The 25,090-nt window shown below is 45.0% G+C and overlaps 2 protein-coding genes across 3 annotated transcripts; both read left to right on the top strand.

The window, feature by feature from the left end:
* Window positions 1-10,548: 10,548 nt before the first annotated feature.
* LOC131259012 (ras-related and estrogen-regulated growth inhibitor-like) lies at window positions 10,549-16,052 on the top strand. Its single transcript, XM_058260422.1, has 5 exons — window positions 10,549-10,609; window positions 15,239-15,295; window positions 15,379-15,455; window positions 15,533-15,714; window positions 15,794-16,052. The coding sequence occupies exons 1-5, from the start codon at window positions 10,549-10,551 to the stop codon at window positions 16,050-16,052; spliced, it is 636 nt and encodes a 211-aa protein (XP_058116405.1).
* Window positions 16,053-19,066: 3,014 nt separating this feature from the next.
* Window positions 19,067-24,994, top strand: LOC131259007 (transportin-3). Of its 2 annotated transcripts, XM_058260416.1 has the most exons (6): window positions 19,067-19,333; window positions 19,792-20,871; window positions 20,952-21,118; window positions 22,112-22,171; window positions 22,295-23,656; window positions 23,754-24,994. In XM_058260416.1, exons 1-6 carry the CDS (start codon window positions 19,220-19,222, stop codon window positions 23,812-23,814), a joined length of 2,844 nt encoding a protein of 947 aa, XP_058116399.1. In that variant the 5' UTR covers window positions 19,067-19,219; the 3' UTR covers window positions 23,815-24,994. The 2 variants fall into 2 exon arrangements, with proteins under 2 accessions (XP_058116399.1, XP_058116400.1); XM_058260417.1 differs by lacking the exon at window positions 22,112-22,171.
* Window positions 24,995-25,090: the final 96 nt, after the last annotated feature.

The following is a 25,090-nucleotide window of genomic DNA, read 5'->3' on the forward strand; positions in this document are numbered from 1 at the left end:
ATGGAGCCATTTATCATGCAACGCTTTCCGAGCGAGGGAAACGAAAGGGAAAAGCGGCCCTGGTTTTATTTTTTAATTTTTTGTTTGTGTGTGGTTGTGTGTGTGTATGTATGGCGTGACTTTCAGCGTTTCGACCGACCACAAATCAAATGCCACCAATGCACATTTCCGAGAGACTTTGGCTCGAAGGGATTGACGGTAATAATCTGTTTTCATGTGGGGTGGTTTTTACTTGCTGTTTTTTTTTTGTTACTTTGTTGTTCAAAGTTGGCCCCCTGTGCGTGTGTGTGTTACATATTTTGCTGTTTTTGCTTTTGTCTCCACATCCAGACGCTTGCTGTAGATTTGTTTTTATTACCACCATTTTTTCTGTTTTTGCTTTTAACAGGCTATTTTCGCACATTTAGCTTCCCCGCGGCAGCTAAACGTTTTTCCCGATCGATCGCAACCCCTTGTAAAGAGAGGGGGGGGGGAGGGGGAGGTGCGTAGTTTTTTTTAATCCACCCCATAACCTGCACGCCACCGGAATACGCAAGCGCCTTGCGCACGTGCCGCCATGGTTGGCCGTTTTCTTTTCCACTTCTCTCTATTTGCACCTCTCTCCCCCTCACGAGGTGGTAGGCGGACCCAAAAAGGCGTTTCCCGCTGAGTGGGCCGTTTCTGCGCCCCCGACTCCATCCCGGCGCCCGCTCCACTCGGGAAACGGTTGTGCAATTTTCTTATTTTTAAACTGTTAATATAGTTTGTATCATACGATTAATTATAGCCCACCCGCCCAAGGGGTGATGAAATGGTCGAACCGGAGCGTAAGTCTACGACCTGTATCGAGACCTCGAGCAACGGCGGTGAAGATTGCAACGGAAAAACGGTTTCACGCCGATGCCTACGATACGATAAGAGATATGATCGCTGATAGCCCGTGGTCTCGTTTGGCCAACGCGTGCCCCACAGTGCGGGCAATTAATCGGATTTGTCAAAGCCGAGACACGAGTGACATGGGCCGCCGAATGGCTAACGCCGCCCCAAGCGGGTATTTATGCTACGATGGTGGGTGAAAAACGAAGAAAGGTTGAGAGACAACCAATTTCTGCCTGTTACGGGTGACCGACCGGTGTTGGATGACTTTTTTCCGACCACTGCAGCGTTCATGCGATGCACACTTTGCTGAAGCAAAAGAGTACACACAAAATGCTGTATCACAAAACTAAAACGAGACGCCATGGTAGGTGCCAACGACCAGCGTTTAGCACGGGGACAACGCTGCGAGTGCATCGGTGCTGTGGGAAATTGTTTGCAATGACGCCCAAACAAGCAAACCATACAAGGTGTCCAAAGGGTGGCAGTTCTTTATTTTTGCTTAGTAAGTGAAAAACTAAAGCAGTCGCATACGGGGCGACGTAATTTTAAACTGTCGGTACATGAAACTGGTGCAATGCAGACGATCGCCTCGAAGCAGGACATTTCGTTGTCACCGTGGCTAAGAATGCATATTTTCACTTGTTGATGTACGGGGTGCATGGACAAGTGCCGCTTTCACTTGTGATTTATGTTTATGTTTTCCTACATTGTTTGTGATATTTGACTTCCTGCTTATTTCAACCCGACGAATTTACGTAAATGCAGTTTACTGGAATCATTACATTTGTTTAATATTAAATAACATTCTCTCAGGTCGAATGTACAGAATAAAGTTGTCACCAGAGTGTGTGAACTAATTTTCATTTCTAAATATCTGACTCAATAAAACGGGACCATCCGATATGTTTGCCCCGTTTTCAACTTTTTTATTGAGTGTAGAGTGTAGGGAATTATTTGGTTTTTCCTTCATTTTTTGAAAACTACATTAATCAAAAAAATTTTAAAGCAAAGTATGTTTCATTCAATCTTTTACAACGCAACATCAAATAGATCAATCAAACAAAACATAAATCAAACAAAATTAGCAGTAATCAATGTATTTTCATCGTAATCATTATTTTTATAAAATAAACAAAACCTTCTTTGAAACAGCTTAAAATATAAAATAAAAATACTATCCACACGTCGCTGTGAACTTTTTTGAGGATTTCTCTAATCATTCTATTTATTCACTACATTGGTTTAAAAAGCGATTGCTACATACAATCAACCGGTTCTTGATGATAACTTAGCAGATAAGCACATGCCTCAAACTAATATATGTAGAAAATAAATTCTTTAACAACAGGAAGCGACGGATTTAACCCACTAAACACACAATTAATATCCGTCAGCTACGAGAGCAGGAGAAAGTATTCCATCGTGATCGCACAAGGTGAAAAATTCCATCAAGGTTCCCCGCTGTGTGACATCTGATCCCTGCTTATCTGGCTGCCCGGGGTGGCACTAAATAAATAATCAATCACTACCGTGCACACGATCTGGCCTGGCCTGCCCAAATGCATCCAAAGGGCAAATCGAACCGACCGTCAACCGCGGATGACTTCCAGCTGCATTTCCTTGCCGTAAAACCATTTTCTTGCGCAAACTGTCAGAACGGACCTTTGTTGCTCCATACACAGATTTGTCCGTCCGCTTGCCTCCTAGTTGGTAGGGTTAAATTTATTATTATTACTCCGGAGGAAATTTATATTGCACAGCCGCCCGAAGACGCGCCTGATTGGCCCCGGAACGGGTAGCCGAGGGAGGAAAATCTACCGTCCCTTCGCTGGATGCATGCCAAATCGGAAATGGGAAAAGCTCATTAAAAACCGCTTCCCTAGACAGCCGCCTGGCGGTACGGGACCTTTCCTTGGTGTGCCGGTATTGCCTTCGTTTAGTTTTATTTTTTGGGTGGCATAAGGCCACCCAGATTTCCAAAGAGGAAAATACCGAAAGCAACCAGCTAAGGGTCGGTTTTCGCTAGCCATCGTAATCGAGGAAGCAAACGACGAAAGAAGGTAAACATCCAAACTGTCCGCTCCAATTGCATTGTTAGCGGTTAAATTGTAGCCCACGCGAAATAAGCATAAAACTGAAATTAATGATACACCAGGCCACCGAACTCTCGCCGTTGGGCCAACCAACAGCGACCAACACCACTCAGCGAACAAATTATAAACTGCTCTCGGGGGCCCAAAGCTAAGGCCCACCGCGCAAAACCACCCCAAACCGGTGAGTCACACCGAAATGCACCGAAATGCACCGAACAACCGCCCCAGAAGCAGTGCCACCACCACCGCTGCGGGCTCCGGACAATGCTCCATTTTGCTGCAGGAAATCGAAATCGAAGGGAGCGAATAATAAATTGACCACCCTGGCCGCAGCTATCCGGACCGGGTTCCAAACAAAGGCACTCTCGATTGCCCGAACGGCGAGCTTAGCATCGATCCCGATCGGACCGATCGATCCACCCGGGAGCGATTGCATCTCCGACGGCGAAAGACAACGGGCTGTAAAAAAGGCACGGAAGAGAACTAATCCTAGGCACAATATTTGCAAACACTGAGCCCCAGGAAGGCTGGCATGAAGTCAAACTGAAGCGAAAAAGAAATCGCCGTGGTGCAGCAGTGTGGAACGGGGGTGGCCATTTTCGATACCCGCCGATCGAACGCCCGCTGTTTCCACCAATCAGCCGGCCAGGAGGGGTGGCGCACTGGAAAGAGGTGATGAGGGGTCTCGAAAAATGCTATGATTTATCGCAAAATATTACGCTCAATTTGCAAATTATGCACTCCTACAACTCAATCGCGGCCGCGGCCCGCGGAGGCGGGCTGGTGGCGCCATGCCAAATGGGAGACTTGTTCACTCTAGCAAGCGACGAACCTACCGGCGGGTGGATCGGAAAGGGCGCTAGTGGATCGATTGCCACGCCGCTTGTCGACTAGATTTGTCGCCGCCGTTCCGCGCGTTCACGAGATAGGCTTCGGCTTCGTTGGGTTTCGGTTTGATTTAGCATATTTATCGAAGCGCCCGTCCCGCTTGCGAGCCCGTCGGGACGAACTGCACCGCCGCCCGTTAGAGACTATTTATAGCGAAAGGCCTGCGGGCCCGCGGGCAGCAGCGGTGGCGCCGGTGTCTAACGCTTCCAGCAGTCAGGGGCGGCTCGCGTGCGAAGGGTAATGTGCGTCCGTGCGTCGCCCTGGCGGAAAGTACAGTGTCGACTGCAACATTGGTAGAACGTATACGGCATTTGCAACACCGAGTGCAGCTCTATTGATGCAGGGAGTGCTGGCCCTACCTTTGGATGGCCAAAATATGTGCATTGATTGTAGCCCCAATCGGAATTAACATTAGAAGGTGTATTTAAGCATTTTTTTTATAGTTTTCATTACGCAAACCAAACTATTTTAGATACAATTTTAATAGATTGAAAAGTTTCATGGCACCGACGTAGAAATACAATTTAAAAAGCATAATTTTCTTAGGAATATTAGGAAAGGATTGGACTTATTTAAAGTTTGCACGTTTTACCATCCAATGAATAAACACTTTCAGTGAATTATTAAATCTACGAGGAAGCTAAATTATTGATATTTATGCGAAATAATTTTATCATGATAACGAAATTGGTTACCATTCCAAAATTCAAAACTTTTAAATCTCTCCACACGATGATGGCAAAAACAAAATTATCATCACATGTCAAAGGAAGAAGATAACGCTTCAAAACATGTTTAAATCACATTTCTGTTTTAATAAAAAAAATTGCAAACAAACAATATTATAGACACAATATCAAACGAGTTGTGAGCATTACTGTAACGTTACTCGCAATCAGGCAAATTTAGTTAACCGGTGGCGGAAATGGGACCGCCATCATAAACGCCCAATAATTTAGCGTCCAACCGTTTTTGCCGCCGGCTTCATGCGGAATTTCATTACAATATTGAGGGCCGGAAAAACTTGGTGGGGGTGGTGGTAGTGGTACAGTTTTGCATAAAAATCAACCAATCTGCCCCCATAAGGGTCCCTTCCTCTCACCCAGCCGATCGACCGTCAATCAGTTCCGGTCCTCTGGCAAAGTTGGCTTGCACGCTCCATCGACCGGGAAGAGAAACACCAATCTTCGTCACTTCGACGGCGGCTGAACTTTCAACGACGAACCCATAAACCATTCGCGATCAATAGAAAGTACCATCGAAGTACCATGAAATATGGCGCACAAACTGTTGCTCATCTAGATCGTGATTGGAGAAATTTCAAATTTAAGATACTCACCTCCCCGGATGGCCTCAGCTTACAACGCGCATATAAATCATGCTCCTAAATGCTGTTCAGCAGTACAGGAAAAGAACCAACGAAAAACAAAATGGGAATCTTCCGGCCGGAACGAAAAGACAGCCATTCCTACCATCCGAGAACGGACCCTTTGTAACTCGAGCAAGAACATAAATAAATGTCAAAGAGTTATTTATTTCCACCGTTACACGGTACCATCCATAAGCCCCAAAAATGCACTCCAACGATCGCGAAAAACGATCACCGCCACGAAAATGGCTGGCTCGTGCGTAGGAAGTGTTCCGCTTATCGTTGCTCATAATCGAAGGCAACAGTTTTTACTTTTTTCCCCCCGCTTCCTTGAAGCACTCCGCAAGGCATAACAAATGGCAAGCTGTGGTGAAGATAATTTTACGTTCAAATTTACAGCATACTTGAAGTCAGTGCAGGTTGTTTATCGAAAATATGATCGCGAACGGCTCAGGTATTTTGGGTGCAGCTCTTGATTTCAACGTGACACTTTGGCTTTGTTGTTATGCAGTTGCGAGGCATTCCGTTTAGTCAGCTACTTTCTCACATTCCTTACTCGGTAACTTCGAACATGATATTGGTTTGCCGAAAAGTTTTTCAATATATGTAACTTTATCATTTGAAAAGTTAGAGTAATGTGTAGAATTTTGTGTAGATTTTTATAAAAATACAATCATTCAACCGAAAACAATCGGTGAGGTTTAAGCTATTAAAATTTATGTTGTTGGTTTTACGAAAAGGACAAATACTAATACGCTAAGAACTTGTCAAGCCACAGATTTTTCTTTGAAATTTATGTTTTTTTATTCTCCAATGTTTTTTTCTATTAATAAGTATTTGTAGATTTAATAATAAGAATTTCATCTCCATATATATTTACGTTTTATTATTCATGAATGGAAACATTCTAAATCAATACGTGGATTCAATATTATTCGACAAGCCATGACGGTATGTGAAAGTAAATTAAGGAATTTTATTGATTCTTTATAGCAACCCACCCAAGTTACACTGATATGTTCGAATTAAAATTTACGGGCATGGAATGAGTTTTATTGTCTCAACTTTCTCGCCATTTCAGCATGTAACATCATATCGTTTATGTGGCAGAATCGACACAAACGAAACAATAATCGTCGCCCGACTGTTGAAAGCCATTCCAACCATTTTGGTCAATTTGATTCGGCAAATCGAACAATGATTATTGATGGTACTAAAGAAATCGGTTAATACTGTTGTAGTTAGTCGACTATATGTTACCGCTCGCGATTAAAATATCGTACTGAGGTAAAATGTTTCTGTTTTACGGCCAACGATATTTCGCCCTTGCGGAGAAGCGTAAAATCCGCCACGCCGTGATCCGTACGGCGAAGCACGCGACAAGCCGTGGCATGATTACGTGCGCTACGGCAACACCATCAACAAACGAAACCACGGTTGCCGAAGCGTTGGCATGATGATGGCATAAACTGATGGCTTTTATTTTCAATTTCCATTACGATTAATGAACGGTTTTCGGGTAATTCAATAATAATCTCATTTCGTCGGGGCTATTTTCATTCCGTTTTAAATTACCCTTTCGCGTCTTATTTATCATTTATCGCGCGCTCAACCTGCGCGGGCTGTTTTTTCCCCCGAGCCGCTTGCTTTGACGAAGGCACGATCGCGTTCCTGCAGATTTAAACCGTCAAAGCGATTTTACGACGGTGTTTCTTTGCCGGCCAGCGGTCAACATTGACGGTAGCACACCTTTCGGTGGGTGACAGGAGTACAATTTTCGACCGTTTTGTACTCCCTTTGCGCACATATAAACGAACCGGCGTATCTTTTGGCTGCTGCCGACGCCAGCGCGAACAAGTTAATGGGAATCGTTTGTAATGGAAAATATACCAATATAGATTGCATGAGGACCCGTACTGTGAGTGTAAAGAGGTGAAAAATAAAAGAAATGGATCTGTAATTATTTGCTCTAGAAATTGTTTTGCCAGCTCGTTTTAAAACATCAGCAGAATCTTTTTGTACCTTAATTATATTGTTTCTCAAATAGTTTTGGTTCAAAAATAGTAGTAATTCGATTTTAAATTCCACATAATACTGATCCATAGTGCACACCGGTGCCGGAATTGCTCGCTCAGTTGATGCTCGACATTGGCTTTCGATTATCGCCCACTTGCCCGCACGACGATAGCATCAACAATCTGGGCCAATGGGTGTGGCTTCTTGCGTTTACACGCTATTGAGAGGAAAAGTAAAATGATATAAAATAAATTAAACATTTCACTTCCCTCTGCCTCTCGCTTCTCACGCACTCGCACCAGAAGCAAACAGAACCCCAAAGCCCATTCCCGAAGATGACGGCGCTTCAAAGCCGCGATGTCCATTTTTCATCGGCGGATTTTTCGTTTTCCTTTCGCTCCTGCATCCAGCCGAGGCGCGGTACACCACCGGATAATAGGTTTCCCACATAATAACAATAACACGTATTGGAGTCGATTATCTTGCGAGTGTGCGGGTTTGTTGTTTATCGTTATATCACAGGCCGCCGAAAGCTGGGAACGCTCCCAAAACCGGTAGCTTTCTTGATGATGATGATGAGCGCGATAAAGAATGTTAAATAATGATGACCAAAATCCATTAACGCTATCCGGCCGTCAGGGACGACATATTGACAAGGTGTTTTGTGATTTTATGTTGCTGTCACGCGAACATAGTTGCTTCAATAAAGGCTTGTTACGTCGGTTGAAAATCGGTGTTAATTTAAATTAACATGCTTTTCACTGATTGCTGAATTTAGGCTTTGTACGGACAAAATATTGAAGAAATATGTTGCACAATAGTCTATGTCTGATTTTTTTACAACAATTAGAATCTAGGAACATTTTGAGTTACTGTTATGTTCATTAAGGTTAACTGCGATAGAAGAAAAACTCCAAAAATATGCATCCAAGCGGCTCATTATTTTTATTTGTAGCATCATTATGACTCCAACAATTTAGGCTGTTCCACTTTGGTTCTTTTCATCATTTTAACAAGATGCGCTTTTTAATATTGATTGCAAATGCAGGTTTTTTAGATTTGCTGAGCATAACAGTTTTATGCATTTTTGCTGAATTTTCTGTGGATTAACTTTTGCTATACACAATTTCAGTTATGTGAAATTAAGAATATGTTCCATCAAGTAAATGCATATAATAATTTCTTTAGTGTCTTAGTTGAATTTAAATAGAGGAAATGTGTTTTAAGAATACGAAACGTTTTTAAATTTAATTATAAGTATGGCACACTTGGTTTTATATTTATCATTTATGATTATCTACTGTAATTGGTTGTTCATTTTATGTCACCATTTTCAACTTTTACTTTTTTTTAACGTTTGATATTTCCTACATATTAAAACATTTTCACGACGATTCTCACATTTTTCATTCGTCGTTCTGCTAAATTCAAACGCTTTAATCCTCGTTAAAGCGAATGTTTGATCCATACCAACTGATAACAAGTCGGCTCTTCGTAAAATTCCTCCGGAATCCTGTTCCACGTATTTGTATACCCCGAGTGCGCATTTGCGATCCCAAGCCCCTCCAGCACTTACTTGTTACTCTTGTCTTTCGTTTAGCGAATGTTTCGAGTAGCGACCATACGACATAACTACAAACATCGCGGACTGCCCTTGCATCGACATGAACGCAGCGAGCATCGGTTGACTACAAATTCCATTGCGCACCTCGACGTCGTCTTCGCCCTCGTTCCTTCGCCATCTCCCGAGCGCAGCGTTGTTTTTTCGACGCTGGGATGAAGGAAACATTAAAAAAAACCCAAACGTCGGGTGCAAGAACGAAGTGGCCCGGGTTGCGACTGCAAGCCAATCCCGGGCGCGTCATTTTCCGTACCGTAGTAAATCTTTCTGCACCAACGTTTCCCGGGTGCGCACGTTTGGCGCTGGGTGTTGCTATTTAGATTTACAATCGCATCTATTAAAATTATGCAGAAATTTTGCATCGAACACCGCTTGTTGTCCGCCGCTCCTCTCTAGCTCTCCACCGCCGGGGACGTCGTTCCAGTTCATCCCCGTCGTTGCTGCTACATCTCGGTGCGGAAATCAGGCCAAATACCACAGACCGACCCGACCGTCCGGGCAGGGACACGAAATGGAAACGTTCGCAAAACCGACGCAACGTGACCGAAACGTCTTCACCGTCGTCGAAGAAGACGCGGTAGACCTAGACAACCGGGGCCAGTGTCATCTCAATTCCCCGGAAACTGCAACTATTTTTAAACCCGGCCACGTCGTTACCTCGCCAGCACGGACGAACCCATCGAAGGATGTCTATGGAGCGTTGGCATTGAAGCTGGCGGACATGAGGAGGACGGTGGCGAAAAACGAGACCGATCGATACGAGGCGAAAATGGGAATTAAATTCACTCTAATTAAAATATGTTACACTTTGCGCAGGTACCATTATTTATGCTGCCGCCCTATCGGCTCGCTATCGATCGTCTAAGGTGTGTTGGGATGGGATTAACGGGGTGAAGGGGTACGATCGAGTGTTCGTAGGGGAGGTGCACATTAAGTTTCCCTGGCCGTCCTACCGCGTACCACGTTCAGCTGTAATATTCTCATGCTGGTTTTATTTTTAACCTTCTTTAGATGTGTTTTTGCATACATCTAAATAAACACATGACTTACTGGTACTGATCGTCATTTGTGCGATGTTCTTATTTCTTGTTCTCCCTTTTTTTTCTCGTTCCTCTTATCTAGCTCCCCCCGAAGGGTTCTATCGCTCTGCTAGCCCATCGGACGTGTCTCATTAAAAGGGAAACGGAATAAAACGAATCCACCACCCGGTCCACCCCGCTGCGAGGCGTTTTCCCCGTTTCTCCAAAACCACCGAGCAAAAACAGATCCCGATCGTCCGGACGACAGCTCGCCGCTACCGTTGGCCACCGTTCGGTGGATTCGAGTTGGTTGGCCCGCAGTTGCCAGCGCCGGTGGCACCATTGGCCAGAATGATCGTCCACAGGCAGGCCGTAACAGCAGCAGCAATAGCAACAACGACAACACCTCAATCGATTGCGTTTGCTGCTTGTGTACACACCCGTCCGGCGTCCTGAGAAGCAGGTCGGTCTGTTTGGAAAAGTGGAAAAGTGGTGTCCGACACCCCCCGGCACCCGTTTGTGAGCGTAAATTTAGCGACCCATCCACGGGCATGCCATTTCAGTGACGTTCACGGCAAACGGTAGGAAAATTTGGAAGGACACAACCACGAGCAGTGCAGCTCCCATTGCAGAAGCTAATTGAAATTCACAAACCGACTGATAGAGTGCACATAAACCGAAGGAATGACGAATCTAAACAAGCTCAAAGTGGTCGTCATTGGAAGCTCCAAAGTGGGCAAATCAGGTAAGCACGTTTTGCAAGTACTCTCCCTCTCTCTCTCTTTCCCTCTCTCCATCTTTGCCAGTTTTGCGGTGAAGTCAGGTCCAACTCACCTCACTGAAAGGGAAGTCGTCAGTTTTAATGCCGATTGTTATGGTTATTGTTATTTCCACTTGGCCATCGCGCTGGGAAATCCCTCGCCAAGGGTCCCTCGGAGTCGCGACCGGCGTGCGAACGGACATAAAGTTGCCAGCTCATCCACCTGAACGTGCGCGCCCTAGAGAAATCGATTAGCCTATTTTTACCGCCCCGGGGTCTCAAGGTCTGGCGTTCTGTCGTCGTCTGCCGCTTGTCAACCCACATTCGAACGACCGGCACTTTCCACCACGGGCCACCCCGAACCGCATCGGGCGGAGGGAATGACTGCTGGATGTGCAGTCAGCATTTCGAGAGAGATTGAATCGGTGGTACTAAAATTGTAATAACCTAATTACGGCTAGTAGACGGAACGCCTCGGCCTAGTCTTGCAGGACGGGAACTGGTACACTGGTCGCTTTAACAACTGATAATTGAAAGAGAATCGATAAGCGAATTGACACCAGCTGTCCACGATTCACTATCGCTTAGATTTATGGTACAACATTCCGCGGTGGAAACTTTCGCTTGGCGCAAATTGACCATTCATTTCGAACCGTTTAACCAAAACCATTCCTGATTTTTTACTTTAATTTAAACAAAAAATGCAATTACGATAAAATAGTTCTATTCTGTCTCGTGCTCAACATTTCGTAGAGAGCAACCAATTGCAAATGCTTGAAAATTAAACTCGTTTTGGATGGGTGATACATTTGTCTTTTATTCTATTTTATTTCTTTTATTATTCTATTTTATTTTTCTATCTCTATTCTACAGAAAAGGAATATATTTTTAATGGAATCCCTAAACCGTCGAAAATCTGTGCTAACATGACATATGACTATACTTTATGTTCACACGGTCAGAAGAATATTTAAAAAAAACTAAGAGGTTTCTGCTGAAATTAAAAGTAACAATAATTTTTGTCAAGTGGGTAACACACTGTGTCCAAATTCTATCGTTAGACAGATAGCATTGACGTGATTTGAGGTTAGAATAGGTTTTACAGTACCAATATTGTCTACGCTTTCGAGTCATTTTGAACAATGAAGCGAAAGTGAATATTTTACTCATCAAATTATAGCACATGGAGCATAAGAAATCTTTATTTATTTATTTATTATTTATCATAGTACCCTAGTGTTTCAACAAAAACATTTTAATCATAGCAAGAATTTAATTTATCAAAAGAGCTGGTCGGTAAAATGATTACATAAACGTTCTGATACATATTTTCACATGTACATCTTTTAGATGCTGTTTAGATTGCTGTCTGTTCGGTAACGATTCTCAATCACAACCGCAACAATGGAGACTCAATTAAAATGTAATAACTTCTTTATTGGATCAAGGTTTAAAACCCTCCCGCATCAATACGCATGGCGTGTCGATCGTGCCGTACCGCCGAAAACGTGCCCTGCTAAACACGTGAGTCACCTTACGTGCTGTTGTTTGACTGACCGATCGCTCGGACGGCACCTTCAAGTCAACCTTGGCCACGGTGATACTGAAGAGTCAAATGCACCCATTTTACATACCTGCAAGTATTTTCCGTCACGTGCGGTCGAGAGAAGCAGGAGGGGCAAAAAACAACAGTCATGCCACCCGCTCGTGTGGTCACTTTCCTTTGCCGAAAACGCGGGCCTCAAGGGGGTCGAACGCTATCTTTATCGGGCGATCGGTGGTGAAAACGCGAACCCCACGGAGTCCCACGGGATGGCCCGGTGCCATTTGTCCGCCCGGTCCGATCGATTATTGAAGCGTGATAAATCGTAATTAATAATTCTTGTCCGTTGGCGGGCGAGGGGACGACGCGGCACAGGGTGGCGCGGGTGTGGACCTACGATGGGCCCGGAATTCAATGCGTTTCGTTCAACTTCGACCTACATTCGCGAGACGCTTTCGTTCGGAACCTCAAGAGATCGGGCTAAGAGAATGGAAGTAAAATCGACAAAAAAGCGATCTCACACCACACAAAACACTCAAAGGGAAATGCATCGTTGGTTTGAATGCACGAGGCTGGATCCTTTTATTTCACTTTCTTGAAACCATATTTTTCTTCCATGTTTTTGGTCATTTTTTAGGACCCACCCAGCTCAAGGGGATGGAGGGATCGCGCTTTCCACACACCATACCACATCGTCCTTCATTACATTATATTTTTCGATAATAAAGAGATCTTGGAGATTTTTCTTTCATCGAATGAAAACAAGTACCCGGCGGGGCGCGCGCGATTTTTGGGCTCCGGTATCCCGTTGGATACATACACACACATACACCGATCGCCAAACAACAATGGCGAGATAAATGACGTGCGATTCGCTGCCAGTGCAGTTAGTTCACGAAAGTCAAACTGTTACAAATTATGTATACAGTCGCTGTCGTCATTGACGAGGTTCCGGGGAAGAGGATCCGCCGAAGGAGTGGTATGGTTGGGGACGCGAAGAGAAAACTCTGGATGACCGCCGGCGTCGTGGTGGATGGTGTGTCGTTAGTTGATTCGTTGAGTAATTTTTTTGCAACTGTTTAATAAAAGACGAACATTTATATCTTCCGTAACGCATCACCTGCAGCTACAATGAGTGATTCCCGTCTGCATTGACTCTTTAGGCGGCTCGTTATACAACGGCCACGGGCAGAAGACAATGCGACCGTAATCTGTCTAACTGAAAACTGCAGCAGATAACATTGTGTTTTTAAACGCCTTTTAAAAAAAAGGCCATGAACACCCTCTGTCAGAAGGCATGTTTTAAGGAGGTCAAACATGAAAGGGAAGGAAAACAATGAAAATGCATCCAGTAACACTTTATACAATATGCAGCAGTAGGTGAACAGTTGAAAAGGTTACAAGTTGGTGACATGACAGGCAATCGTATGTCCGTAATCTTGCAAATGTAATGTTGGAATGTTGATAAAGGGGAAAACGGAGCCACATGTGTATTTCGATTATGCTGCCATGTCTTGTTTTGGAGGAATTTAAGGAACAATGGTTATTTCAATAATGTAGGCATTAACATTCCTCGAAAAGCACTTTTTCGTGTTGTTAACGCTCAAATATGTATGAGTCTGAGTCCAAGTGTTTTCTGTTTTCCGTTCTGTATTTTTCAGAAAATTCAAAAAGATAAGCTTTACATTTACAAAAACCTTTTTTTCGAAAAAAGCATGACAACTGGTCAAAATTTGTGATAAATATGTTTTTCAAAGAAACATAACATTCCATATTGTACGGTTAATCCAATGATTACGGTTATTAATTATAGTTGATGTTTCAACACATCATGCTGTAATTTGGCATGCGATTGATTTACTTTCAGATCGATCATGTGATCATCATTTTTGATCGCATAAATATTAACTTCTTTTCAATGTTCTATATGTTTGTAAGTTTTTAATGACAACACCTTTTCTACGTGCACTTTTGTTTTGACATAACCTTTGAAAGCTTTTAACAATTTAAAAAAAAAAAACTTTGACCCGGTCTATATTTCTAAATTACCGAGCAAGCAGATGAAGAAGAATGCGGAAAACACACAAATGTAAGGAGTGAAACTTTTTTTTTTTAATGTGCGGAAACGCAGCTATTAAAATAACTATAAATAAATAAATGAAAAGAAGTTTAAAAGAGTAACATTCAAAAACTAAAGAACCATGAGCCAAGATGAAAAAACTTATTTAATAAAATTTTCTAATCGTAGAAAACCTCTTATTTTGTTTGAAAATAGATGGAATTGTTGTGGAATTATTTGTTAGAAAAAGATCATTTTTTCCCAAACGTTAAACTTAACCATAAGCTTAACCTGCAGGCTGACCTGCCATACCTTGAGGCATTTCGAATCCTCTCAACTTTCGTACGCTTTATCTCATTACTCCCCATACCAAATCCGTCCATTCGACATGCGTCAGCCGAGACGTGCGCGATCGAGTAAAATCAATCAGCCCGCGGAAAATCCACACATACGTACACGCGCGTGCCCTCTTCTCGGGGTTTCTTCTAAAAAGGAAATGCAGCCCGGTTGGACCCCAGTACATCGGTGGGCAACTTTTTCTGTCCGCTGGTCGACGGCAGCTTTAGAACCAATCTCCAGCCTAGCTGCCTTTTCCGCCCGCACTGGAGCTGCAGATATGTTTATGGTCAGGCAATTCTTGCGCCACGAACGTCACTGCGTCGCCCATAAACGTCGTGTTGTCGTCGGTCCCGAAACCGGCCCGGAATAAAGAGAGAGGAGATACAAAGGGGGCGCACTCCAACTAAAAACCCGGCCAGGGTACGGCGCAGCGAGCGGTTCCCTTTTTCGAGAACCATTTCACAATTCTACGGTACCGCCACGTTCGGTCCATAGTTGGGAAGCTGTTCAGCGATCCGTCAACCGACGTGGGGACGTGATGGGGTTGTTTTTGCTCACTCCCTTTCGAAGGCCACCAGCGGCCGGTGAAGCACAAGACCAAACTATTAAATAGGAAGAGATGTACGAAAGTGCAGGCACTAATGACTATACCTCTTCGTTTTACATTCCACAGCCGTCACGGTGCGTTATCTCACGAAGCGTTACATCGGCGAGTATAGTTCCTCGCGGGGTAAGTGACCAGTAGGGCTGCAGGCTGCACCGATTTGAACCCGACCTTAACAAATCCACCGTGTTTATTGTTTTCCGTTGCAGATTTTCTCTACCGACATAGCGTCACCTATGACAACATAACAACCGAGGTGGAAATCATGGACACGTCGCGATGTGATGTGAGTAAAACCAAATCCTAAAGAATTCATCCTTGTTTTTCGCGAAGACTTATCCTTATCGGCCCGGATCGTTTCAGAAACGCGGCTGCCTGTACGAACACCTGCGCTGGGGCGACGCGTTCGTCGTCGTCTACTCGATCTGTGATAAGGCGAGCTTCGAGGACGCGGCCGACTACCTTCAGCAGTTGACCAAACTGAAGCTTCCCTCCTACTATACGCTGCTCCTACTGGGCAACAAGAGCGATCTCGATCATGCGAGGTAAGTTACGTCACGATATTTTCCTCGAACGATCACCTCATTGCAACTAATCCTTTTTACACGCTGTTCACTTCCGTAGGGAAATTTCGGTGAACGACGGGCAGGAGCTGTCGTTTCGGTATTCATGCCAATTCTACGAGGTGTCGGCGGCGGAAAATTTTGCCGGCGTGTCCCTCGCGTTCCACTCGCTCATCCGGGAAGCGCGCTCGACGCAGCTCTTCCGGGCCCTACCACTGCGGCGGAAGTTGGGTGTGAACAGTGTCTCGAAGGCGCTCGGAAACATTTTCGGCAAAAATAGCAAAGGTGAACGAAAGAAACGACCATCGCTCAGCATTTGACACTCAGCGCCTTTGCCGGGCTCAATCACCACCACCACCGGGTGCCCTTCGTAGTTTTATCGATACTTTACTCTACAATTAGCTCTAAACCACTTTGTACATACGGAGAGAACATTCCAACAACGAAACAAAAAGCTGGTGCCTCTCCCCCTAGATTTGTTAGAGTTTGTAAAAATGCTTTATAGTTACAGTAGCATCTGTGAGACACCAATACAGCCATTCCTTGGGGCACGGATCCCCGACTTTAGTAATTAAGAAGATCGTTATGTGTCTCTGCATTTTATTGCAAAAATCTCCCGGGATGTTATACCACTCGGTACATGGAGGTGCACGACGTTCCTATAGCATCATAATTCGCGCTGATGTTAGTTTTATGAAAGATATTTGTAAGGATTTTGGAGAAAGTTGAAGGAATTTGTACATGTTTCGGAAAAGTAAACTTTGTAAAAGAAGCAGAATACTTGGCGTTTTGTTTATATGCAATTGTGTAGTGAAATGAAAGAAATTAAAACGTTGATCGAGAATGATCGAAATTTATCGACGTTGATCGAAATTTATCGACATAAAAAGGATTATTTTCATAACGGTGTGTAAATAAAACATTAGTCAGAGAGCTGCTAAAATAAAAGTACAACAGTCGTCTTTCAAGGAAACTTACAAATTTTCTATTCTGTTGTCATGTAAAATTGAGTTATTTATATATGTTTTGGATAAGGAATTCCGGTAAAAGAGTAAATGAGGCCCCGGGCTAGATTCTCCTCTTCCTACTGGTTCACATTAAGCGCCTGAAGCTATGCAAAGCGCGACACATGCATTCGTTTCGATTTTTGAACGCTAACGGTTCGCTTAAAAGAACATAACGGTTTAAACTAATCACGCAGTGGAGGTTGAATGCGGGTTAACATACTTTTACATGTTAAGTTACTAGTAAGTAAACTATACCACACATGATGGACAGCATGAAACAATGAGTTTAGCCGAAGAAATGATTTGGAAACGGCGGCGCGCCCGCAGCGAGCGAAGCGAGCGGACTGCGCTAGGTCTACCGAAAAAGAGAGTTTGTTATAGTTTTGAGAAATAAGGGGGGCCCGTGGGCCCCCCTCATACCGCACCCCCTAGGTTGATTGCGTAGCCGAAATTAACGGTACACACTACGGTTCAAATACTCGTAGGTTGAATTTAACGAATTAATGTATCACCAATTGCATACATTCAGTTTAAACCTCCACAAGAGGTGTAGCCACGATCGAAAACATGGCGGCCGGGGCCTCATTTACTCTTTTACCACAAATTAGCTATTTTAGTCAGTATTTCAAGTTGAATCAAGGTTTTTAAAGCCTGTTGGTGGGCTGCTGCTTTGTTCTAGTGGTGGGTACATTGAATCCGCAAATCCAAATCCCGGTAAAAGAGTAAATGAGGCCCCGGGCTAGATTCTCCTCTTCCTACTGGTTCACATTAAGCGCCTGAAGCTATGCAAAGCGCGACACATGTATACGTTTCGAATTTTTGAACGCTAACGGTTCGCTTAAAACACCATAACGGTTCAAACTAATCACGCAGTGGAGGTTGAATGCGGGTTAATATACTTTTACATGTTAAGTTACTAGTAACTAAACTATACCACACATGATGGACAGCATGAAACAATGAGTTTAGTCGAAGAAATGAGTTGGAAACGGCGGCGCGCCCGCAGCGAGCGCAGCGAGCGGACTGCGCTAGGTCTACCGAAAAAGAGATTTTGTTATAGTTTTGAGAAATAAGGGGGGCCCGTGGGCCCCCCTCATACCGCACCCCCTAGGTTGATTGCGTAGCCGAAATTAACGGTACACACTACGGTTCAAATACTCGTCGGTCGAATTTAACGAATTAATGTATCACCAATTGCATACATTCAGTTTAAACGTCCGCAAGAGGTGTAGCCACGATCGAAAACATGGCGGCCGGGGCCTCATTTACTCTTTTACCCAAATCCCAATTCATCATACTGGCCGTCCACACGGCATCGTAGCCTAGCGATTTTGACACTCCATCGTAGTGTCAACTATTTTTTATGGCCGTGGCTAAGGCCTTCTGTAAGGAAACGATGTTCTTCGCAGGCATTGAAAAGCGGGAACAGTTATTTTTGTATGTAACATTGTCTAACCCCGCGTCCACACGGCATAGTAGCGTAGCGATTTTGACACTCCGTCGTAGTGAAAATGTTGGTCGAGAGGCCTTAGCCACGGCCATAAAAAATAGTTGACACTACGACAGAGTGTCAAAATCGCTACGCTACGATGCCGTGTGGACGCGGTCTAAGAAGATTATCAATGTATAGTGATAGTTTTATTCAAAATCCGGTAAAAATGTAAATCAGGAGCTGGTCTGAATAATTGTCACTATCCATTCTAACCAGCGCCCGAGTCGAATAAACTGAAATCAATCACATTGTTTAGATCTACAAGTTACGTGATTAATTAAACACACCTCGTGTCTAGATCGAGTCATATCAAATTCAAATAGATTGGGATTAAGTTAAGTTTATTACCAAGGTTGGTTTATGTGAAGCGCTTTGACAGGTAAACATAGCGCCGTCGTGGAATATATGATAACTAAAACAAACATTCGTAATGCACGTTTGAATTCAAATCTGTACCAAAAAACAGCTAAACCAGGATGTAAAACACATTTATACTTATCGACTGCTTCCAACCATATGATTCCTTTATCAGAACATCTATTTCATTGGATTTTTAAGGAAAACACCTATCTGTGTATCTACAGTACCCGGCAATTCTACGCTCAAAATAGGTTCAGTTTAGTCATTAGTACCAACAAGGTAAAGAGACATGAAAAGCAGTGACGACCCAACCTCTAGTTCCAGTAATCTTGAAACCGTCAGATGGGATTCGAATCTTTGGATTCTGTCAAATGGGATTCAAATCTTTGGAATCCGTCTAGGGATTGAATCTTCGAGTCTTCGGAGTGCTGATTCTGCCAACACTAGTACCAAACGCATCGAAATAAGTAAAAAATCTGCGAAAAGTGAGATCTGGGATCGAAAAACTGAAATAAGGTTGGCGTGCGGACCGTGTATCGTGCAAGAAAATAGTGCAATTTGGCTAGACGATAGACAATACGGTTAAGTGCCCGACCCGACGGCAACAGCTAGGCCAGGAAGAAGGAAAATGGAACCACCGACTGCCGAGGCGGTTCTGCAAGGCGTTTTCACACTGTACAACGATCCAAACAATGTGGAAAAGGAGAAAGCATCGAAGTGGCTCGAAGAATTTCAGAAGTCGGTAGGTGTCGGTGATAGTATTTTCATCTCCTTGTTGGCCATCTTCAACCGGGGATCTTAGCGGAATGCAAAACCCCGGATGCCCTCCCAGAGACCCATGGGGTGTTGGATGCAACAAGAAGCTATCGCTGTTTCACTCTCGCACACAATCAGCATCATAACCTCAAAGAACGATTTGTTCTGGAACATTTCTCGTCGTTGCGACAACGGTAGTTGTGCAGAGATAGATGTGATTTTATGCGAAAATGGAATCGAAATGAGGTGAAATGAAGATTGTGTGCCTGATGCGGACACGGAAGGCTGTTTCCTATGAAACGTAATTGTCCAACTTTCATGCGCGGGGCGTTACGATGCTTTGCATGTTTTATTTTTACTCCGGGGTCTCAATTGCGACGCGATGACCTTTCTACTTGTGCCATGGTGGTGTGTTTGATGAAGGTCTTTGCCCCCTCTTTGTAGATCCATTCCTGGAAGATTGCTGACGAGCTGTTGCAGCAGAAACATGACCTTAACTCCTGCACATTCGCTGCGCAGACGATGCGAAACAAGATACAGAACAGCTTCCACGAGCTGCCGGTAACCGCTCACGAATCCCTCCGGCAGTCACTACTGGAACACATTAGCCACATAACGCTGGAAACAAAGTCCGTGATCGTAACGCAGCTGTCGCTGGCACTGGCCGATCTAGCGCTATTGATGTCCACCTGGCGTAAACCGGTCGCCACACTTCTCGAGCGTTTCTCGCCCAACCCAAACATGATGTACGCGCTGATCGAGCTCCTCACGCTCATCCCGGAGGAAGTGAACTCGCGGCACCTCCGTCTCGGCGAGAACCGACGGAAAGAGTTTCTGCTCGAGCTGGAATCGGACTCGACGCTCGTTGCCGAATACCTGACCGTGTGCCTAATGAACTGCAAGGAGAGCGAGCTGCTGATCGGCAAGATCCTCAAGTGCTTCACGTCCTGGGTGCAAATAAACGCATTTAAACTGCCAGAAATATGCGACAGCATGATCATAGTGTACTGTTTCCAGTTGCTCAGCAACGCCAACACCAGTTCCGATTTGCACGAGTTTGCCGTGGATTGTCTCTGTTCGCTGCTAAACCTGCTGGAGATGAACAAAACGGGCAGTGACCTGGACGAGAAGCTGTTCAACGGGATCCTATGCCTGGAGGAGGCGTATAATGCGTCCGTGACGCACGAGGACCTGGAAAAGTCGATGAACTTCTGCCGGCTGTTCACGGTGCTGGTCGAGAGTAATCTGGTGCGGATGGTGGCATTCTCGGAGAAGGAAACGCCACACCACACGGTCAAGTCGCTCGACCTGGTGCTGAACTGCGTCGGGCACTACGACTACGAGGTGGCCGAAATTACCTTCAACATGTGGTTCCGGCTGAGCGAAGATCTGTACCAGCGCAACAATTACATGCTTACGGCGCACTTCAAGCCGTACGTGGAACGACTGATAGCGGCCCTGTACAAGCATTCGCAGCTCGATCCGGACCACGATGGGCTGGTGGAGGAAGGTGGATCGTTCCAGGTAGGATAGATAGCAAACATCAATCCCCTTTCCATCAAACTCAACACCTAACAACCATTTATTTCAATTTATCGTTTTAGGATTTCCGTGACAGAGTTTCGGAAATTATCAAAGACGTCATATTTATTGTCAGCTCGATCAGCTGTTTTAAGCAAATGTTTTTAGTCCTTCAGAATCCCAACGTGACGTGGGAATCGAGCGAGGCAGCGTTGTTTATTATGCAGAACGTAGCCCGAAATATCCTGCCGTAAGTACACCTTCTAGTACTACCTTGTCTTTTTGTGGCCAAACAGTATAGTGTGCTCCGTGTTAAGGTTATGTTTTAGGTTTTTAATTTTGCCACTAGGTAGGAGAGGCTTGGTTTTGTTGTATCCTTTTCATCCGCCCGGAATTGCTCTATCGTGCACGTTAGTCTTGTGAATTTGTTTCCGTTGCTACTTCTGAAATGTAGGGAAATAAGGTGGCCAATAATCACCGGGTGTGTAAAAGGGTGTGTGTCATGGGAAATGTGACTTTTGACCGGGAAATGTACTATAAATCAATCTTAAATTACCTTGATATTAAAAAAGCGTTTGTAAAACATTCTCAAATCTCATCGCAGGAATAATTTTTATAACAAGTAGAATATTGTAAGCGCTCTCCCTTCCTTTGGATCGGGGCCATACTTAGATAGATATAACAATAGTCATTCAATTCTTTCGTAGATTTTCGTTTATGTGAAAATATGATCAATCATTTTCATCATCTGTTTATGTTTTCTTTTCGATACTTTTTGATCATAAAAGATTAATTGCATTTTTGATTATGCTAACATAAACAGCGTAATGACACTTATGGAATGTTTATTGTCCCAATTTTGCCTACGAGAGGGAAGTTTTTCGATCGGTTGTTTTTCCGCTTGGCGGAAAGAAACTCACATTCAACGAAGGTCAACTTGCACGATGAGATTCCCCGTTTCCATAACATAACAGAATAGCAAAAATGAACACTTTTAAACACATGACAAATGAATGTAATTTTGTATTGGATAAATGTTTAATGTAGAAATTTGATCTAAGCAGCATTACTATCTCTCTCTCACTCTCTCTCTCTTTGTCTCTTTAATCTTCCCCCCGTTTCCATGACAACACCTTATACATGCACGCCCAACCATACATACGAATCCCATGCTGCATCCTGGCGATGGAATTGGACACCATTTTAATGTACTTTTGCGCTTTGTGTTATTTGGATCTTCTAGAGAGATTATGGAATTGGGAGAGCGTGATGATATACCAACGTCGAGGTTCAACCAGCTTTGGTGATTAAAAAGAAATGCTCGCGACATGGTTTAAGGGTTACATATCGTTTTTTGTATTTTCTCTCTCTTCTCTCTCTGTCTCTCTTTCTCTCCTCCGCCTGCTCCGTTTCCCCGTTTCCGCAGTGAGGAGAGTGAGGTGGTACCGAAGGTGGTCGAAGCGATCCTCAACCTGCCGGAGAACTGCCACATCGCGATACGTTACACTTCGATCAACATCCTCGGCGAGCTGTGCGATTGGATCGACTCGAACCCGGAAACGTTGCAACCGGTGCTGAACTTCCTGCTATTTGCGCTCCAGCAGAAGAACGGCCTCGCGACGGCCGCCGCCAACTCGCTGCAATCGATCTGTTCCGCCTGCAAGAAGCACATGCTCGGTCACATCAGTGGCCTGATGGAGATAGCGCGCTGCCTCGACAGTTTCGAAATTCAGTACGAATCGGCGATCGGCCTACTGAAGGGCATCTCGATCATCATCGGCCGATTACCCGGTCCCCAGCTAACGCCGGCCATGCAGGAGCTGTGCGCGTTCCAGGTGGAGGCACTCAGTCGGATAACGAACGGCGATGATGATGGGCTGAACGTCAAGAAAACCCGCTCCGATCCGGGCTTCTGGCTCGACCGGTTAGCGGCGATCTACCGGCACGTCACGCCACCCCCACCCCCGCACCAGGCGAACACGTCCGAGGTTAATCCCTGCGCGTTTGTGATCATCAATAACTGGAACGTGTTGTCGCGGGCCCTCGAGCGGTACAAGAATGACTCGAAAATCATGGAGCGCATCGTGCGCTGCATCCGGTACGCCATACGGTGTATCGGCAAGCAGGCAATGCCAATCCTCGAGCCGCTGGTCAAGCAGATCATTACAATCTACTCCGGGCATAATCACAGCTGCCTGCTGTACCTCGGCAGCATTCTGGTGGATGAGTTCGCCGTCGAGGAAGGTTGCACGCAGGGGCTTCTCAACATGCTCCAGGCGTTCATCGAACCGACCTTCGGCGTGCTACAGATGGAGAACGGTCTCAAGAACCACCCGGACATGGTGGATGACTTCTTCCGCCTTGCGTCCCGCTTCATTCAACGTGCACCCCTACCGTTCCTCCAGTCTCCGCTCGTCACTCCCATCATCCAGTGCGGCCTGCTGGCCTGTACGCTCGACCACCGGGACGCGAACGTTTCTGTGATGCGCTTCTTCTGCTCGCTGCTGCGCCACGAGAAGGCGAGCGATTTGCAGCCCATCGTGCAGTCGATACTGCTGTCGCACGGCGAGGCACTCATCATGAACCTGCTGTACGCGTCCGTGTTCTGCCTCCACTCGTACATGCTGACCGACGTGGCCGAGGTGTTCGTCGAGATCAAGCAGCACAGCCCGCAGCAGCTCGAGGAGTACGTGAAGAAGGCGGTCGATTCGCTGCCGAAGAAGAACAGCGGCGGCTCGGTGACGGTGACACACGAGCAGATGGTCAAGTTTGTGACCGATGTCGTCCGGTAAGTCGGAGGCGCGCTTTCGAGCGTTCGCGTTTTGTTGGCTCGTGCAATACAATGACCCTGGTTTCCTTTCCCCTACCCGGATGTTTCTTTTTAGCTCCAAAACCGCGCGTGCCACTACGCAAGCACTGCAAGACTTTGCCCGACTCTACCGATAAACGCCACGCGAGTAGCAGCAGGAGTATAGACCCATTTGGCAAAGATCTTGGCACGTTCAGCCTATAACTAGTTCAACTGTGACTACACTGGCGGCTGCGATATACATATATACACCCTTCGACGACACCGCACACGCGGAACCAGCGCACTTTGTACATAGAGACATTATTACATTCAGTTTTAGTGCAGCCGCTGCAGATAGATTCTTTCCCGTACTGATAAAGTAGGGCGTGCGAATGTGTGTACGTGTGAGTGTTTGTTATCAAAGGAACAAACAACGGATGTGATGTGTTTGGGCCCATGCTACCGGGTGTCCATCATCGCGTGAAGCGTCCAAATCGGTCATCCGATGCGATTTTCTCCCCTTGCGAACTCGATCAAACCGGCAGTACCCTTCGAAGCAGAGGGTACGTCGTCGACGCCGTGTTGTTTAGTAATATTATTCACAGAGTTTCCCAAAGTAGTATCGTCTAGCCGCATCGTGTTTTTTTTTGGCACGGGGAAATGGCATTTTTAATCTGAACCACTAGCAACGCGCAACAATTATCACATAAGTGCAGCCCGATTTCGTCTGTGGTAAGGTTTCTATGGACTAAGCATCTAAATTTGTTATAATAAAACATTTAAATTTTGTGCACGATTATGATAAGATACAACGTCAAAAGGATCAGTTTAATTTTGCATTTCTGTGATAATTGGGGCCCGTTGTATGTGCGCCTTTCCGTGCGCCTTTTTAAAATGTGATGTGGCTATGAGCGCTGCGCTACTTTACCGGGAATGGCTGTAAAGGCAAAGTGGAAAGTTTGTAAATTTGTGCGATACTCGCACCCAAGATATTAATGAAAACAAAAAAAAACATTTAAATAATTAACTATTTCCAATGCAAAACGTTATCGACGCGATGGTAATGTGGTGTAGAAGAAAAACATTGCGAACCTTACTGTGTCCTTCTGGGCTCTGCCGGGAGCCCTCCCATCATCTCACCTGTTCGTTTCGACATCCCTACGTTTTCCGGTTACTTCCCCCTTGGACCTACGACAACACGACTTGTTGGCCAGATCACAAAAGGAAGGAGAATGTTTTATGTTGACACCCGATACGCATTAAAAAGGATTACACCTAAACGACAACGCCGCAACAACTGTTGAAGTACGCCCGTTTAGTTTTGTACACTGAAAATATGAGCCATGTGTTATGTACTGCTGTCCCGCACGCGTCGCCCGTGAAGCTTCCACGACATCAATTGGTGTCCTGTGGTCTCCTCTACCTTCGCGT

This window comes from Anopheles coustani, chromosome 3 (genome assembly GCF_943734705.1).
Source record: "Anopheles coustani chromosome 3, idAnoCousDA_361_x.2, whole genome shotgun sequence".
NCBI classification, from domain to species: Eukaryota; Metazoa; Arthropoda; class Insecta; order Diptera; family Culicidae; genus Anopheles; species Anopheles coustani.

Bases quoted from the DNA above. Each gene is read 5' to 3' on its own strand.
- LOC131259012 (XM_058260422.1), top strand. From the start codon at position 10,549: ATGACGAATCTAAACAAGCTCAAAGTGGTCGTCATTGGAAGCTCCAAA. The intron at 15,296-15,378 runs GTAAGTGACCAG...TTTCCGTTGCAG, and splicing joins CGAGTATAGTTCCTCGCGGG to ATTTTCTCTACCGACATAGC. The intron at 15,456-15,532 runs GTGAGTAAAACC...GGATCGTTTCAG, and splicing joins TGGACACGTCGCGATGTGAT to AAACGCGGCTGCCTGTACGA.
- LOC131259007 (XM_058260416.1), top strand. From the start codon at position 19,220: ATGGAACCACCGACTGCCGAGGCGGTTCTGCAAGGCGTTTTCACACTG. The intron at 20,872-20,951 runs GTAGGATAGATA...TTATCGTTTTAG, and splicing joins AGGAAGGTGGATCGTTCCAG to GATTTCCGTGACAGAGTTTC. The intron at 21,119-22,111 runs GTAAGTACACCT...TGGATCTTCTAG, and splicing joins GTAGCCCGAAATATCCTGCC to AGAGATTATGGAATTGGGAG.